At 38.7% G+C, this 17528-nt stretch overlaps 1 protein-coding gene across 1 annotated transcript in view; it reads right to left on the minus strand.

Moving 5' to 3' along the window:
- Hfm1 (helicase for meiosis 1) overlaps positions 1–17528 on the minus strand; it is an 89209-nt gene that overhangs the window by 31023 nt on the left and 40658 nt on the right. The window contains exons 21-30 of the mRNA XM_021231398.2: positions 13576–13667; positions 11809–11915; positions 11676–11723; positions 8927–9024; positions 8716–8847; positions 6757–6842; positions 5861–5944; positions 5606–5763; positions 4096–4199; positions 3548–3694 (exon numbers count right to left, since the gene is read on the minus strand). Of these exons, the coding sequence (XP_021087057.1) occupies positions 3548–3694; positions 4096–4199; positions 5606–5763; positions 5861–5944; positions 6757–6842; positions 8716–8847; positions 8927–9024; positions 11676–11723; positions 11809–11915; positions 13576–13667 (1056 nt within the window). The remainder of the gene's footprint in view (positions 1–3547; positions 3695–4095; positions 4200–5605; positions 5764–5860; positions 5945–6756; positions 6843–8715; positions 8848–8926; positions 9025–11675; positions 11724–11808; positions 11916–13575; positions 13668–17528) is intronic.

A 17528-nucleotide genomic window follows, 5' to 3' on the forward strand; every position in this document is an offset into this window, starting at 1 on the left:
TGGATTAACCCCTTGTGTCTCCACCACGGTACTAGATGCCACCATTGACTATTGTGTTCTGATTGAATTATGGCCTAAGGTAATTTACCACCCCTCTGACTATGACTTGATAAGAACTGGCCGCAGTGAGAGGGAACCTATCTCCATCACTACTGCCATCCTACTAGGAGGATTAACCATGGGAGGCATAGCAGCAGGAATAGGAACCGGTACTGCCGCACTGCAGGAAACTAAACAGTTCCAACTCCTACAACAAGTAATGCGTGCAGATATTCGGTCTTTAGAGGAATCTGTCGCTGCCCTGGAGAAGTCTCTGTCCTCCCTGGCAGAAGTAGCCCTCCAAAACAGAAGGGGACTAGACCTCTTATTTTTACAGCAGGGGGGAATTTGTGCGGCCCTTAAAGAAGAATGCTGCTTTTACGCAGACCATACCGGAGTGGTAAGAGATAACCTGGCTAAAATAAAAGAAAGACGCCAAAAGTACCACCAATTAATTGAGTCCCAACAGGGATGGTTTCAGAATTGGTATAACAGGTCCCCTTGGTATTCAACTCTCATATCCACCATTATGGGACCCCTGATCATTATATTGCTGATTCTGATGTTTGGGCCATGCATCTTAAACAGATTAATCCAGTTTATAAAGGAAAGGTTATCAATTGTTCAATCACTGGTTTTGACTCAACAATACCAGCAGCTAAAGCAAAGGGATTTCGAGATGGCAGAAACCTCTGAATGAAAGATTTCATTCAGTTACAAGAGCAATGGGGGAATGAAAGACCCCGGCCCAGCACAGGTGGCTGAGGCCTATGGAAAATTCCTTTCCCCCACAGCTCGGCCGAATAGTCATTTTTTTGATCAGAAAGAAGCTCAGCTCAAGGTCTTTACAGCTGAATAGTCATTTCTTTATCAGAAGGGAACTCTGCCCAGGGACACAGGTGTCTATAGCCAGCCCAGAAAGACTGGGCAAGCACAGAGACCTCCTATTGTTCCTCAGATAGGGCCAAGGCCGAGACTTGAGTTCTGAGAGAAACCTTAATTGCCCTCGTTCTGAGCCCTAGCCTCATTTAAATTGCCCAATCAAGGTCCTGTAACTAGGCTTCTTGCTTCTGTACTCCGCTTTTTGCTATAAAAGGACCCCTGAGTCCCCAGCTCGGGGCTCTCAGTTCCCGAGACTGAGATGCCCCGGGTACCCGTGTATTATCAATAAAGCCTCTTGCTGTTGCATCCAAGCTCGTGGTCTCGGTGTTCCTTGGGTTCGGGTCTCCCTCCCGTGAAAGTCCCCCGCTTGGGGTCTTTCACACCAAGCCTCAGACTGCTGTCTCTCCTCAGAGTGGCTGGAGAATCCTGAGACTTCAACATCTTCCTATCTTCCTTGATACTAAGCCTTCCTACCCTCAGCGTGGCAGGAGAATCAATGCCTGATACTGAATCCTGAAGACCCTGCTTCCATCTTCTATGCTCCTCTCATGCTGGGATTAAAGGCATGTGCTCTGTTACTCTTTTAGAATGATTCAATCTCCTGTATCCCTGGGAGGTTTTGAACTCAGAGAGATCTGCCTACCTTCTAATCCTGAGTCCTAGGATTAAAGGTGTGTACCACCACCTCCTAGCTTCTGGCTGCTGGGATTAAAGGTGTGTGCCTGGCTTCTATGGCTTAAGGCTGACTTTGCCTTCTGAATCCTCAGGCAAGTTTCAATAAACAATAAACGATACATCACCACACTTGGTTGTCTTGATTCTCCCACTTCTCAGTGTTAACAGAGTACTTTGGTAAGGGTAACAGTCTTGATAGCCGGCATTTGCTTTCAGAACTTGAAATGTATCATTTTATTTTTCCTGGCTTGGAGTTGCTGAAGACAGATATAAATGTTATTCTGATCTTTTCCCCTCTGTGTTCCTGCAACCTGTGCAGCTTTTTGTCGGTTTTTTTTTTTTTTTTGCTTGTTTGGTTTTTTTTTGTTTTTATTCTTTGTTTTTTTTTAACTGTTGACATTTTGACTATGATAAATCATAGGAGGGTTCTTTCCTGATCAAATCTACTTGGGGTTCCAAATGCTTTCTTTGTTTAAATTCTCAGTTTTAATTTCATTAATAGAGTGCCTAGACTCTATGACATTATTTATCCTGTGACTCCTAAGGCTTGGAAGCTTTTGGTCTGTTCGTTAACCCCCACGCCGTATGAGTTTACTGTGTCAGCCTTGCTCTCGTCCTGACGCTGTTTCTTCTGTTTGGTTTTGTCTGATAATGATGGACCCCACTGTTGCTGTCTTTGTTTTTCTACAATTTGGGGTTTTTATAGTTTTGTTTTGAGCATCCCAATTTCCTCGCTGATTTTTCCTCCATGTTTTAAAAGTTTCCCCCATGTTATGGATTCTTTCATCTACTTTGGAAACTTTGTTCTCTAAATGTTAAACTTAATTTAACATTCTTGGCCAGGTCCTAAGTTAAATTCTTTCTCTGTTTGAGTCCTTTAGTCACTGGCCTTTAGCTCTTCATCTTCCTTTTCTGGTGCTGAGAGCCCATCAGCTTGTGGGGTGTTATAATGGAAAGTCATCTCACATTCTTTTTTAATTTTCTTTGTTGTGCTTTGCATTTCTTCTGGAGTGTATGTGTCCCCTTGTTTGTAGTCTCCTCTTCTTTCCTACTTTTTTAACGTGACTATTCCTGGTTGCCTTATCTTCACTTGGACTTATGTTCAGAACATTTGACTGAAGTAACAATTGTGACGGTTTGCCACCAGACCCAGCATTAGTTAGCTTAGCTCTGTCACCACATACAGCAACGAGTTCCACTACAGACTTCCCATGATGCAATAGACCCCCTTATTGTGGCGCAGTAAGAGAACTGTTGAAATGACTGTCAGCAAGCCAAAGGACTCAGGAGCCAATTTGCTACACGTAGGTAATATCAATTAAGAGGGTACATTCCTTATATGACTGTGAGACAGTAATTTGAACATTGACTCAGTAACGGATGGTATTGATTTTTATGTATAAAATATAACTTTAAAAATCTGTACCATTTACAAACTTACAATGAAATGTTTACATGGGAATAGTGTGCTATCTTGTATTTGCTTCAGATTATAAAAGGAGAAAACAAACAAGGTATTGGGTACATAGTAAGAGCTATGAGTTGATTCTTGTTTAAGGTGGCTAGGAGCTCATTATATACTTCTGTGTTATGTTTTAAATGACTCACAGTAAAAAGATAAATTCACTTTCACATTGATCTGCTTTAGCAAGTCTATGGATTCCCACACATCACCATCCCCACCTCAAGAATGGTCCAAAAAGTGAAGTACATATGAAAAAGGATAATGTATATGGAAACTAATCAAATAATGTGTTGTCCAACTAATATCCCAATTTGAAAATTATTAACCATAAGAGATAATTCCTACTATATATTATAAGTACATGTTGTTATTATATGAAGTCTAAATATGTAATTCCAGAGACCAACAATTTGAGTGAAGTCATCCTGATTCTTCCCAGGACATATTGATGTTTTTATAGAAGCAGAAATTAATAGTGCTGCTTACCTTGACTGGATCCTGCCACAATGGCTCTATTTGAGTACTTAGCATGAGAAATGTCTGTTTCTAATCTTCCTTGCATAACTGTTTGATTTACAGACCTCCTGGTACCTAAATAAAAGACTGTAAATTTCTGCTGGAGATCAAGACCAACTGGAAAGAGAAAAGATGTATGCAAATGTTTACAAAAACCATATTTAGTCTTTACATGAGGCTATTTATTTCATTTTATATCTTTTATTATTGTAGCACTAGAGGTAAGAAGTATAGATAATTTAAATATTTTGAAAAGATTAAAACATGACAAATGAAAACATGTACATCTATTTTAATAACTTAAAAATTCTATAATTGAAATTTAACTATCTTAGAAAACAAAGTTTGATAAGTGAACAAAATTGAATTATGTTATCTAAACATAACATAATTTCCCTTAATGTTTATTCATAGTAAGTATATTATTTTTATTATTTTTCTGTACAAGCTAGCATAAAGGAAATAATGTTTAAATGCTGTTATATTTTTATATTGAAATCTTCATTACTTCAACTTACCATAATCAGAACTAATTAGATTTATGCTAAGATCTTCAGATATCAGAGCTCTCTTCACATCAATTTTTTTAGCCCAATTTCCACTTCTTAGCAAAACAGAATCCCTGAAAAACAGTAATGCAAAATTTAACATGATCCAAACCCTAAATGAACTAATATGTTGATGTCAAGGATGACCTTCAATAGTAAACACCTACTGAAAACCACTTTCACCAAAATTGAGGAGGGAGAATAAGCATCAATGGGATTTCTGTTTGTTTGTTGTTTGCTCCTCAAACTTGCTAAGAACAAGAATGACTAGAACTACTAACCCTCTTGCCTTCACCTCCCAGACCTGGGACAACAGGCATAAACTACCACACGGGACAATAGAACGAATTCTTTTAGCAGTAGTTGATCCCGAGCTGCACTGACTCATTTGAGACCAAACAGAAATATAGAGTTGTTATTAATAAGTCGTGAGCTGCTTCTTTAAGGTGGTTGTTATTTATTTGTGAGAAACAACTTCAACAAACAACAAGAAAACATTATTGAGCTTAATTCACCCTCACAGACCCCAGGAATAAGGGTGTGCACAATGGTGTGTTCTAAGCGGGCCAGGGCCGGCTGCAAGAGAGCATTGACTGTGAGGAGAGAAAGCATCCCGGTGCTGCAGCTCCTGTGGAATCGTCAATAGCCTCCTGTATCCTCACAATTACAGATCCCAGTTGTAGTATGCATTCCTAACTTAGTATGTAGTAATACAGTGAGCGCAGGCTCTAACATGAGAATGGTAGGGTCAATCTAGACTTTGCTATCAACTAGCTACATGATACTGGCATATGTGACTAAAACCTCTGTTTCAATTTCTTCCTCCATAAAATGTGAATTATGATAGCACCTACCTCATACAAATATTAGGTAACTCAGTATTTTGGGTCTACTAAGTACTTAAAAAGAATTAGAAATCACAAAAACTGATGTCTTGAGAATTTAGTTATGGCATTGTGAGGGAAAACGATGTCTAGAAAATACTGAAGTAAGAACTGTAAAAGGCGTATTAGAGAACTAGCCATATGGAGGGGGGTCTTCCTTATATGGTTGATCTGATAGCCTGTATCCTACAATGGAGTTATAGTAGCTTTGTACATGTTAATTTGGAGATAGAATCTGTAGTAGAGGTTATATTCTGAGTTGAGTAGAAGACTGTATTCAAAGAGTAAGGCTATAAAAAAAGAAAAACAGCAACATCAGAAAGGCCCTAGAAGCCATCTGTTCTCTTGTTACAAATCCCTCTATGGTAGCAGATTTTATAATTTCTTCATCTAGTTCTAAATAGAATGACCTAAAGCAGCACACCTAAGGTTAGCATTACCCTTTCTTAACAGACAAGTGGGAAACTTGTTCCATTATTACATCAGGGAATTGTAATTAAATTGATTATGTGATCTAATTATTGTATCTTATACTAAAAATTTCAAGTTCAATATACTTAAAAATAAAATCTAGTATGTATGTCATAATTACTCACATAATTTTGTGCTTAAAAACGACTTGATTATCTGCGTCACCTATGATTAAGGTAGTATAGTGAGAGTCTGGTGCTGTTCTCTTAGTTTGCAGCTGCTCGAAGTTTCTTAATATAATGGTCACTAGTATTTCTGCCTTGGTATCACTGTATCTTGCAATCTTCAAAAACAATGACAAGTATAAAAATGCTTTAAAATAGTCTGGAAAGCTTTGCTTTTAAAAAGTCACAAGAACATTTAAGAACGAGAATAGTCACCTGCTCCACTTCAAGTCCATACTTCGGTAGACACATCACAGCTTCTTTTATCTGGGTCCCAAAAGGCGGATGCCTACTTAAGATCTAAACATATTTATATTATTATGCTCTAGTCCAAACACTTATAACTCTTATTGAAATTTTTCTTAGAATTCACAGGCTTAATTAGGTTTGTCATCCTAAACATCTGCAATTGAAATACTTATGACTATGAAGAAGAAAATAATTGTGTGTATGATTTATATGGTTGTGCACGTATGTATCAAGTGTCTGTGCAAGTGTGAGGAGACCAGAGGTCCTCCATAGCTCATCACCTTTGTTTTTAGGAGACAGGGTCCTCATGGTACCTAGTGCCCAGTGTCTTCCTGTTTCCACCTCCTAAGTGATAGGGGAAGTTCTGTGTATATGTCAATAAAGCACTGTTGGCCAATAGGGAGGCAAGATAGATGGGACTAGGAGCTGAGGAGTACTCTGGGTAGGAGAAACACAGAAAGTCAAGATGTAACTGCCATGGGGTAGGAAGCCCAGAAACTTTGCTCCGGTAAGAGAAATACTTAAGTCAGAGCTAGCCAGTAAGAAACAAGCAAGGCCAACAGCTTCATAATTAATATAGCCTCCTGTGTGTTTATTTGGGACTCATGCGGTTCTGGAACCAGGCTGGCGGGAAGGTTTCTCTTTACACCTAAGAGCTGGGGTTACAGGTGTGTGCTTCGAGGCTCAGCTTTTGACATGGGTGCTGAGCTCTGAACTTGGATCCTTGGGCTTGTGTAACATGTACTTTATTGACAGAGCCATATCCCACATGCAAACAAATAACTTCAATAGAATAGAATACACAGTGGGGTTTGGGATTTAAATAGAATTCAGTAACATTGGGAACAGAGAATACTACATACCAGTTCAATTTCTCTTGCATTTGCTTCTTCTATTTTTTTAAATGAAGTCAAACCTGCATTTACCATGGTATTTGATAATGATATGCCTGTGGAAAATTAACCAAAGAGTAATTTTAAGCCATTTTAACGAAATCGAAACTTAAGCAACTACGTTAACAAACACTTTTTTAGCTGTGTATGTACTTGGTGGTAAAGCACTTACCTCGCATATGTAAGATCCTAGTTTCAATCCCCAGTGGGGCTGCAAAAACTAATTGCTAATTAATATCCTTTAAAACATTCATGGATACCTAGCTGCTGTGGTATCTACACTGTTAAGGGCTGAGCAGGTGGAAGATGTCACTGGGGCTCCACCCTCCTAAGTTGATTGACGCTCATGTGCTGGAGCGGCTGGTTGGGGCTGCACACAGTGAGCAGGCTCCATCTCCGCAGCCTTTGACCCTGTCTTTCCTGTCCCTCGTCCTCATACACGCTCTGCCATTTCCACACCACTCACCACGAGACCCTCACCAATAGGATCAGATGGCAATGCCATGCCCATCCAGAAATGCAAAATAAATTACTTCCTATGTCTTGTTATAGCAGCATAAAGCTGACTTATTTTTAAGATTCAGACTCCTAATAGAATTTATATGTTTATAAAAGAAAGAAAATCTTTCTGGTCTATATAATGACTCGACCCTCAGTTGTATTAAAAGTAAAGTATGGAACCCTTATGTCCTTACTCAAATTTCCAACTCTTCTAGGAAAATCCCCACACTCATTCTTAAAACACAGTCAGCTCTGGTGAAAGGGGCTCACCACCAAGCCTGCTGACCTTGGTTTGATCCCTGGAGAAGGAAAGAACCAATTCCACCAAGCTGTTCTCTGACCTCCACATATGCAGTGTGGCATGTGTGTAAACACCCACCCTCAGGTACATAAATACATAAATAGATATGTAAACAAATAAATAAATGCATTTTTTAAAAAAGACAGTCTCTGGTATTTACAACCCCTTAATACTCATTTCTTTATATGGCAAACATCAATATGAAAATATACTAACCCTGAATTTTAAACAAAAGCCACATGATTCACGATAGGACTGTTCATAAAGCTGCAAATCACTGCATAGTTCTGTCTTAAAAACAAAGCTCACTGTTTGCGTACCTAGCCTAGACTGTAACAGTTTCTGTCTCTGCCTAGAACTTGATGCATTTAGAGTGAAGTTTCAACTTTGTTTCTGTGGCTGAGTTCTCTCTACTGTATGGCTTGACCTGGCCTGACCACTTCATCTAATTTCTTGTCCTCCTCTTACTGAGTCCTCTCCAGTCACATTTGCTTTTATTTTGCTCCTTACATGGCGTTTATCCCATCAAACCATGAGCCAAAACACACTTTCCCTTCCTTAAGTTGCTATTGTCGGTGGTTTGGACACAGCAGTGAGGTGATGGCTAACACACTGAATCTCCCAATAGGAATGTCTACTCTATTTCCATCTTACTTCACCAGCTAATCCCACCACTATCCCAGTTCCCAGGGAGTTTTGGTCAGTTCTCTGTCCCCCTCATTGACTTTGAATTTCATAGAAATTACTCAGTAGGCCTTGCAGAGCATGGTGGCTCACACGTTTAATCCCAGCCCTCGGGAGGCAGAGGCGGGCAGATCTCTGTGAGTCAGAGCATGCGCACTGAAGCTTTGCCAGGTTCTCTCTCTTCATCATGTGGGTTTGAAGGACTGAACTCAGGTCATAGGGCTCGATAGCAAGCACCTTTCCCACAAGCCATCTCACCCTCTCTCACTGGTAATCATTTAAGCAAGAACAAATAAAACCCTGATTTTCAAATATAAGCATAGTACTTTATAAAAGCATATTTCCTTAAAAGTCTATTATCATCATCAAATAAAATTATTAATAGAAAAATATAAAAGAAATTGCAGACAATGACAAACAACCTGTCTGTCTTAAGTACCTACCAATTTTATCCAGCTGTTTAGATACATGTCGAGAGTTTTCCCAAAGCTTACACTTAAAACATTTAGCTAAGATCACACTGTTTAAAAGCACAGCAAACTTCTTTTCCTGGAAAGCTACAAAATCTGATAACCCTAAAAAAAAGATTCCAATATTAAATATACTATATTAATTTACTGGAAAAAGTTAAAAACCAATAATAATATAACATACATCTTACAATTCGTGAGCCATTTCTGAAAATCTTCGAAGTATCTTGTGTCAAAGTAAAATCTTGTATAGGAATGCATCCTAGTTGCGCCTGAATAAGACTGGGGAAAACATACCTCATTAAAGATTACATCACACGGGACTTGGCATGACTGACTGAGGTACCCTTAGGGTCTCTCTTTGATCTGTGTGGTGCTATAAGAAGCTGCTTATTTCATTATTACTGCAGGTCACTTTTGATGGCCCTTTCCCAACCTCAGAAAGTCCACTTTTGTCATCTTCTTATACTTTTATTTCAGTCAATTTCACACTGTCTCAGAAATCTCACAATCTTTTGCAAGCAATAAATAAAGTACTGGATGAGGTGCTTTTAAATGCTGTGTGTTGGTCCTTGTGAAGCTATTTACGGACACACAAATGCAGGCTATGTGTAAAATTACTGGGGCAAATCACTTTTCAAGTAATATTTACATTTAATAACAGTACTTTATTAATAAGTAGAACACTTTTCAAAATCATGTTTTCCTGTTGGAAACCATATCAGAACCAGCAACAATAAAGCAGGGGTGGGAGGGAGGCAGAGAGATGTGGATCTCTATGAGTTCAAGGCCAGCCTGGTCTACATAGCAAGCTCCAAGACATCCAGGGCTACACAAAGAGATTGTCTCCAGAGAAAAATTTCAACAGTAATGCTATATGAGTTTACTTTCTGTGTTGTCTTCAGTAGAAAAAGAAACCTCACGCTCTCTGGCGAGGTGGAGATGGAGGTGCATGGCAGTCAAGTGATGGCTGACGTGGGATGATTACATGGATTAACGGGATGAAGTGTTGAGTCAGGGAAGACTAATTTCAGCATACCAAACAACATTGGCTTCAATACAAATGGTCACAGAATCAGTCAGTGTATGGTTCCACGCCATACCCCGGAAGTCCATTGAACAAAATACCCAGGTTAAAGAAAGTCACTAGGGCTGAAGAGGGAAGATTTAGCAACCAAAGCTGTGAAATAGAGAGGGATTAAATGTCTAGAAACTTACAGTACAACGTTTCAAAAATAGCAGAATTAACATCTACTTGGTGAACGGATCTGAAATTCAGCCAGACATCAGCATCTACTGAACATGTGCATATAAACTTTGAATTGGAGAAGACATTCCCACACAGACACACACTCTTTCCTTGGCTGTCCTCAAGTGAGATGTACAAAGGTAGAATATTATATAGATCTACAGTATGATATGTGTGAGACTAATTGTAAAGTCGCCAACTTTTAAGTTCATTGCCTCAAGCAAAAAAAAATCATACTGTCTAACTTAAGGCAGGGTTGGTAGAAGCACCTCAAATACAAGTAAAGTAGTCTGCAGCTGTCTGCGAAACACATCTGGATTTGACTTAGTAATTGACGCAAGCAAGTATCCTGAGAAAAACACCAAGTCAAAGGCTCTAGCTGTAGCTTAGTTTTCCACATAACAACAAACTTAGCCAAGCCCTTGCTTATCTGAATGCCATTTCATTTGTGGAGTAACAAGATTTGGCCATATATATGATTTCTAAAATCTCTGAAGGTATCTGAATTGCTGCAGAAATAGTTAAAAAAAACACATTCGCTTCTTCAAGCCTAGATTTGTATGAAGAATTACAGTGAGAAGACTGCTTTATGAATGTCTGGGAGATAAAAATGACTAAGAGGCTGAAAAATATCCTAAAGAAAGAATGACCTCCTCTAGTTAAAGAAGAAGAAAAGATTCCTGAGTTAACTGGCTTTACTGTGTCAAGTTAAAAAAAAAAAGCATTTTACTGGCCAGGCATGGTGGCACACACCTTTTATTCTAGCACTTGGGAGACTGAGGCAAGCAGCTCTCTGTGGGTAAGAGACCAGCCTACTCTAAACAGTAAGTTCCAGGACAGTCAAGGATGCACATTAAGACTCAGTCTCAAAAGAAAAACATAAACAAAACGAACAAACAAAAAAACATTTTACCTTGAGTCATGTCACTTAAATCAAAAGATCTAAGTATCAAGGCCTAAATACCCATGAAATCACTTTTCATAGAAGAAAAGTAAATCTTTGCATTTGCAATTGCAAACTGGACAGAAGTCGGAGGTGACAGTGTACCTTAGTTTATAAGTCCAGCAATTCTTCTATATAAGCTCCCCATCCTTGACAGAACAGCTATCCACTCATACATGCATTCATGCTTACTCGGAAGACCCTGGTAAGCATAAGCACATGGTCTTTCTGCCCTCTACTTTGCCTCACCAGAATATACTGTCAACAAGTGATGTGTCTAATCAGAAGTTTTTCTTTCGTTTCTTTCTCCGGCTTCTTCTCTCCCTTCTCCTTCCCTTCTCTAAGAATGGGGCAGAAGGCAGGGTCTTGTGCACACCCAGGCAAGCACTCTATCACTGAGCTGCATCCCCAGACTCACAACTTATTTTAACTAAAGTCTGAAAGTTCTTGTAAATTAACCTCACATATAAAGTATGATTCCTTGTTTTTCTATAAGCACATTATTTTTTACATTAAAGAAAATACATTTTAAAACTGAAGAAGAAGCTAGGCATGGTAGCTCACATCAGCAATCCTGGCACATAGGAGGCTGTGGTTTGAGGGCAGCTGGAACTATACATGGAGACTTTGTCTCAAAGAAAGGCGTGGGAGGAGGTGGCAGAAAACCCCTCATCTGTATCTGTATGAATCATGAATGGGTACGCAGTGTTTTAGAACGTTAAAAAAATAAACTTTCATTACCAGTTTACTTTCATTTCTCTTGTTTTAATTCTCCCTTCCATGGGAAATCTGTGAATAAAAACACATGGAAAGCTTTTATTATTTAACTACATGAAAGCCCTGAAGTTATATAAAGTATACGTAATTTCTATACCTGATTGTTATCCGGTTTGGGTCTCTGTTTAAAGCGTTCAATGTTCTCTTCTCGTTTATCCTCAGCTGCACATCTAGAAACTCATTGCAGCTGGCTATCATGGAAATCTATAAAAGTTAAGCATTTGTCAATTTAACAAATTACATTTTAAACATTTTTCTTACCCCTTCTCTGAATTTCCATATTTTTCATGCTGCCAAGGGCACTCTGGCTTTATTTGTTAGCAAAGCAGAATCTAAAGACGGCTTTATACATCTTACTTCTTCAATAATTCAATCACTAACAACCACTTAGAAGCTTCTATATGCTAGACATTGTGGCATGTAATGTGAGCAGCCATCAGGATGACACCAGTAAGGAGACAGCAATGAACAAGATTGTATGTACTCTGCTCAGCGCAGTGAGAGGCTCAGTGAGTGCTACTCTTCTTACTGTTGCTGCTGCTGTTCTTCCTTCTGAAGTTTGCAAATTGCCATCCCAACAACTTAGTCATGGACAGGTGCTTTAAATACTAAGAAATCTGGGTTTGTAGACTGATTCTGGGAGATGGAACTGAGTGTTCTAAATATCTCACACAATAAACCCAGCCGGATGGTGCTGACATTGAATATCTGATAATCTTGACCTTTTCTTAGAGAAGAATAATATTTACAAGGAAATACATGAAAGTTTTTTCACATGACTCCTTAACAATAACTAGAATAACTGTGCAGTCTTTACTATAAATAACCTTATTGTGGTAACTAATTGATAATTAAAATAGAAGTGCATTGTTTAAAATTGAGAATGAATCTCTTCTTTTATATTCATGTCTCCCACAAAAGGAGGACCACTACATTTCTTCAGTCCTAGCAGAACACCTGTGGTCTGTTCATTGCTGTAGCTACAAAACTGTTCTTGCTGCAGATGGATCTCTGTGAGTCCAAGGCTACCCAGAGCTACACAAGATTGATCCAGTCCTAAAGAGAAACAGCTCTCATACAAAGATGATCTCAGCACCTGGGATCTCATGCTTTTAATCCCAGCGTTAGGGAGGTATGCAAGACAGGAGCAAGGTCTCATTATCAGGCTTCATTCTCCAGCCACATTGAGGATTCTCCAGCCACACTAAGGAGAAGCAGCAGTTTGAGGTTTGATGGACCCAGGATTGCCTTTCAGTCTGATGTAAAGTAAGAGTTAGTGGCCAGCTGCTTTGTTTCTCTGATATTCAGTTGAAGCTTGAACTCTAATATTTGGCTCTGGGTCTTTTATTTTTCATGCTACATATTGGTCTCTCTTTCTCCAAATTCAGTTATTTTCTCTGGGCCATCACAATACCATTCTACTTCCACTGTTACTGCTGTGCTTAGGTAAGTGGTTTGGGGAAGGGATGCAGACATGGTACCATAGCAATGTGCTGTCACGTTGTAACTCGCTCATTCACGGCAGACTTTGCTAACGTATCATGTTATACTCTCTTGGAGTCTTTCTCACACATTACATTTGGAAGGCACTCCTGAGGTCATCATCATTACCAAGTAAACTGTAAGTTGTGAAACAGTAGCCATACCTATTTGTATATAAATTTTCTTAACTTTGATAAGAAACACAAATAAAAATTGTATTCTTAGGAGTTACATTCCCTATCTCATGAGCAAAGTAAGACATAACCATTAAAGTGACTTTCTTTTCTTCTCATTCAATTTTAAATCGTAGGAGATATATAAATCAGTTGCCTCTCCAATATTATTTTTAATCTACAATTATTAATTTCTAATGAAAACTTACTAAGTCTGATAAAGTTTCTTTTCCACTGATTGTATAAAATTTCTTCACTGTCTCAAATGTGATATAATACCAAGCCATTAGTCTTCCTGCCTCTGTTAGAAAAGATAGAAAAATAAATAATTCCACATTAGCTGATACAACTTGCTTTTTAAGAAAGGGTTAAACAAGCATTTCCTTAACATCTGCTTAATGGGTACTGTATGCTTGTAATGTCCCCCAAGCAAAGACATCCCCAAGGTGTACAAAACACAATCCATGGACCTTACAAGTTGTCTGAAAATGTAATCACAAGATAGAGAACAAAATCCAGTGTATAATAATATTTACATACAAGCTGAAGTAGAGAAGAAATTAACCCTAAGAGAATGGTCAGTATGGGATGACCTAATAGGAAAAATGAGTTTTAAGCAGGGTTTTAAATGTGACTAATATGACTTGGCAAAGAGGAAACAAAGCCATTATGACTTTGGGGAGAATCAAGATTTACTTATTGAAATGGAAAATTTAAGAAGGCTATCTTTAAAATGCTTTAGAAAGGGGTATGGATTGATGATCATTTTGAGTTCCAGTCAGCTGAACTGGCATGAATCTCCATTTAGTTCATGGTAGAAGATCATGTGCACATTTCTTAATATATTGAGGTAAAAGTACATACTTCACAACTTGGTTGTAGTGCTTAATACTTAGTAAATGTTGCCTAATTTTTAAAACTAAGAAATGATGAATAATAAACTAGCAGGGCCTCAAGGAGCTTTTAAGACTATTCAAAGGAGTTCAGAATTTGGATCAGATCTGTAAAGTAAGAGGACCACTTACAATTCTTGAGCAATATTTTTATTAAATTGGAGTTTCAAAATAAATAGTATTGAAAATAAAATAGCAGATGGTTGGGAGGAGGGAGATGAATGAAGCAGAGATGAAGAACTGAGGGAATGAAATTCACTTCAGAGGCTACGGGATCTAATTATTAGTTGTCCAAAAGCCCTTCAAAGATTCTAATCCTTACAAACATACAAAGTGGCATACTTGGTCTCAACAGAATGGTTTCTCTAAGAAGGGAATATTTTTGGCATGTCAACAGAGTGACAGGTACTGAGGATATTGTAAAACAGCTGGTCACTGTCCCAACCAGGAGCCTGCTGTGTGTGCACAATAAGAATGCAGGTAACACAATGCCTGTCAGGGAGGGGGTTTCTGAAAGAACAGTGTGTGATGGGGAAGTCCTGTGTATATGTCAATAAAGCACTGTTGGCCAGTAGGGAAGCAAGATAGGTGGGACTAGGAGTCCAGGAGGACTCTGGGTAGGAGAAACACAGGTAGTCACGATGTAGCCCGCCAGAGAAGTAAGATGTGCAGAACTTTTCTCCGGTAGGAGAAATATTGAGATTAACAATTATGGGATAAATACTTAAGTCAGAGCTAGCCAGTAAGAAACAAGCAAGGCCAACAAGCTTCATAATTAATACAGCATCTTGTGCATTATTTGGGGACTACAACGCGGCAGAGCCCAAGCGACTGGTGGGGAAAAAAACCAAAGCGGCATAAAAAGGCATCCCCTACAAGTGTGACCACAAGAATATGGTTATTCTGGAATATATTTTAAAATGGTCCTTTCATCATCTGTTCAAGAATCTCCCTGCTACAAAATGTTTTTAAAATCTTTAGAAAAGTGTTTAATAGTTATTGGTTTATTAACTGGAATGAAGCTTCTAAGGTAAGAAAAAAAAATCTAGAAAAGAAACCATGAAGAAAATGAGCCAAAGTTGAAGGATGGAAACAAAGTGGGAAAAGTAAACAGGAACACAGGCAACTCTGCTGCTAACACCGTCATCGATGGGCAGAGAATAGTAAGTCCAGAGTGCGTCCATGTAAAGGCAAAGGAAGTGTGCAGGGCGGAGGGAGGCATTGAAGCCGTGCGAATGAAGCACCTCTCAGACTCCCTACTGCAGGGAATATCACGCAACAACGGCTCCATTAGCACACTTGCAGGAATCAATCCATCACCATGAAACTAACACTAAAATCTAACTTTCCTAAGATCCTCCCAGTCAGTGAAATGACAGTGAACTTGAGTAGGCGTATCAGATAAGAGACTGTCCCAACTGACAACAACTTTATCTTCAACTTATTTCCTCATCTCTGTGGTCAGATGAACCTAGGATTACAACACATGCTAAAATTTGCCCTCCTGGCATTCTTTCCTTTTATTTCCTCCCTCCATGGATGATCTATACCGCAATGTAATGATTGTCAGGTTTCTTATAGATAACACCTGTTTCTAAATGACTAATATTTCTTAAAATAGGAAAACCTCAATATGCTAATAGATAAAACTAATATTTGAGTATAATGCCAAGAAACTAAAAAATAAAAAACTTTATGAAACAGATTCTTAGAATATACAGATAGAATTTATATATAAAATAATAAACTCTAGCAGATGAAATAAGATACTCATAACATGAAGGAACAAGAAGTCAGAGTTGAGATGTGATGGCAAACACCTATAATTTCAGCATCAAAATGAAACAAAACGAAAAAATTAAAAACCCAAAGAGTTAGTTAGAAATAGCAGCTAAGAACCACTAATGGCAGTCTAAATAATTATGAAATGGTATTCTGCCAAAGTCAAATAAAACAGCTAGCAGAAATACAGCTATCATTTATAAACCCTCAAAGAATGAATAGAATATTTTTCCAGGCTAGAGCTAAAATCTAAAATATCCCTTTGATTTTTGTGACCCTGTGAAACTATCCTATGATCTAGCTTACCAAATATGAAGAAAAATAGGAGGAAAAGTTCCTCAGCGATCTTTTCAACAAGCTGTGGTGTTGGGGAATATTATTTTCATGTGTGTGACTTTTGTTTATGCTGCATTTGCTTAACTCTGTGAAGCTGTGTTACTGTGTCTGTCTTAAACACCTGGTGGCCGTAATAAAGAGCTGAATGGCCAATAGTGAGGCAGGAGAAAGGATTGGTGGGGCTGGCAGGCAGAGAGGATAAATAGTAGGAGAAATGAGGAGAAGGAGCATCCAGAGAACAAGGAGGAGAGACAGGAAGACATCTGGGGAAAGCCATGGAGTAAGAAGGAAAGTAAGTTATACAGAAGTAAGAAAGATAAAAGCCCTGAGGGAAAAGGCAGATGGGTAGAAACAAGCCAAGCTAAGTTCGGGCACTCATAACTAAGGATAAACCACTGTGTGTGATTCATTTAGGAGCTAGGTGGTAGGCCCCTCAAAAAGACAAAAGAGCAAAAAGAATAAACAAAAACAACATTCTGGTGGCACACACCACTAATCCCACTAGTTGATAGGCAGAGGCAGGCGGATCTCTGTGAGTTCAAACCAGCCTGGTCTACAGAATGAGTTCCAGGACAGCCAGGACTATATAGAAATCCTGTCTTGAAAAACAAACAAACAAACAAGTTACATTAGAAATTCTCATGGTCTCTCTCATTAGATACTGAAGAACACACAGAAGTCATTAAAGGCCCAGGAAAAAAGTGAGAGAGGCTAAAAACACAAGGCTGAGACTTGGCAGTAAACTGTTTTAAAACTCTAGCTTTACACCAACTCTAAATGAAGCGTGACACAACTCCACCTTTGTAGACCATGGTTACAAATATGTAAAACTTTAAAATGAAGAATGAAGTCAATATTTTCCTCCAAAATCAGTTCTGATTCTAAATCCTATGAAATACTTTCCTTAACCCTCTTTAATTCTTTCCTTAAATTCTAGACAAAACTAAGCTGAGAAGAAAAAGAGACAGCCTGAGAGAAGGAAGCTGGAAGAGAGAGAGAGAGACAGAGACAGAGACACAGAGACACGAAGCCAGTGAGTGAGTGCAGGACAAACCAGGCATCTTGGCACACTGAGTGCTTTGAACCAAGAAACAGCATGCGCAAGAAAGGCTTGTGACTTTCCCATAAAAAAAGTCACAACACACTGAAGC

Source organism: Mesocricetus auratus, unplaced genomic scaffold, assembly GCF_017639785.1.
Source record: "Mesocricetus auratus isolate SY011 unplaced genomic scaffold, BCM_Maur_2.0 Super-Scaffold_100031, whole genome shotgun sequence".
NCBI lineage: Eukaryota > Metazoa > Chordata > Mammalia > Rodentia > Cricetidae > Mesocricetus > Mesocricetus auratus.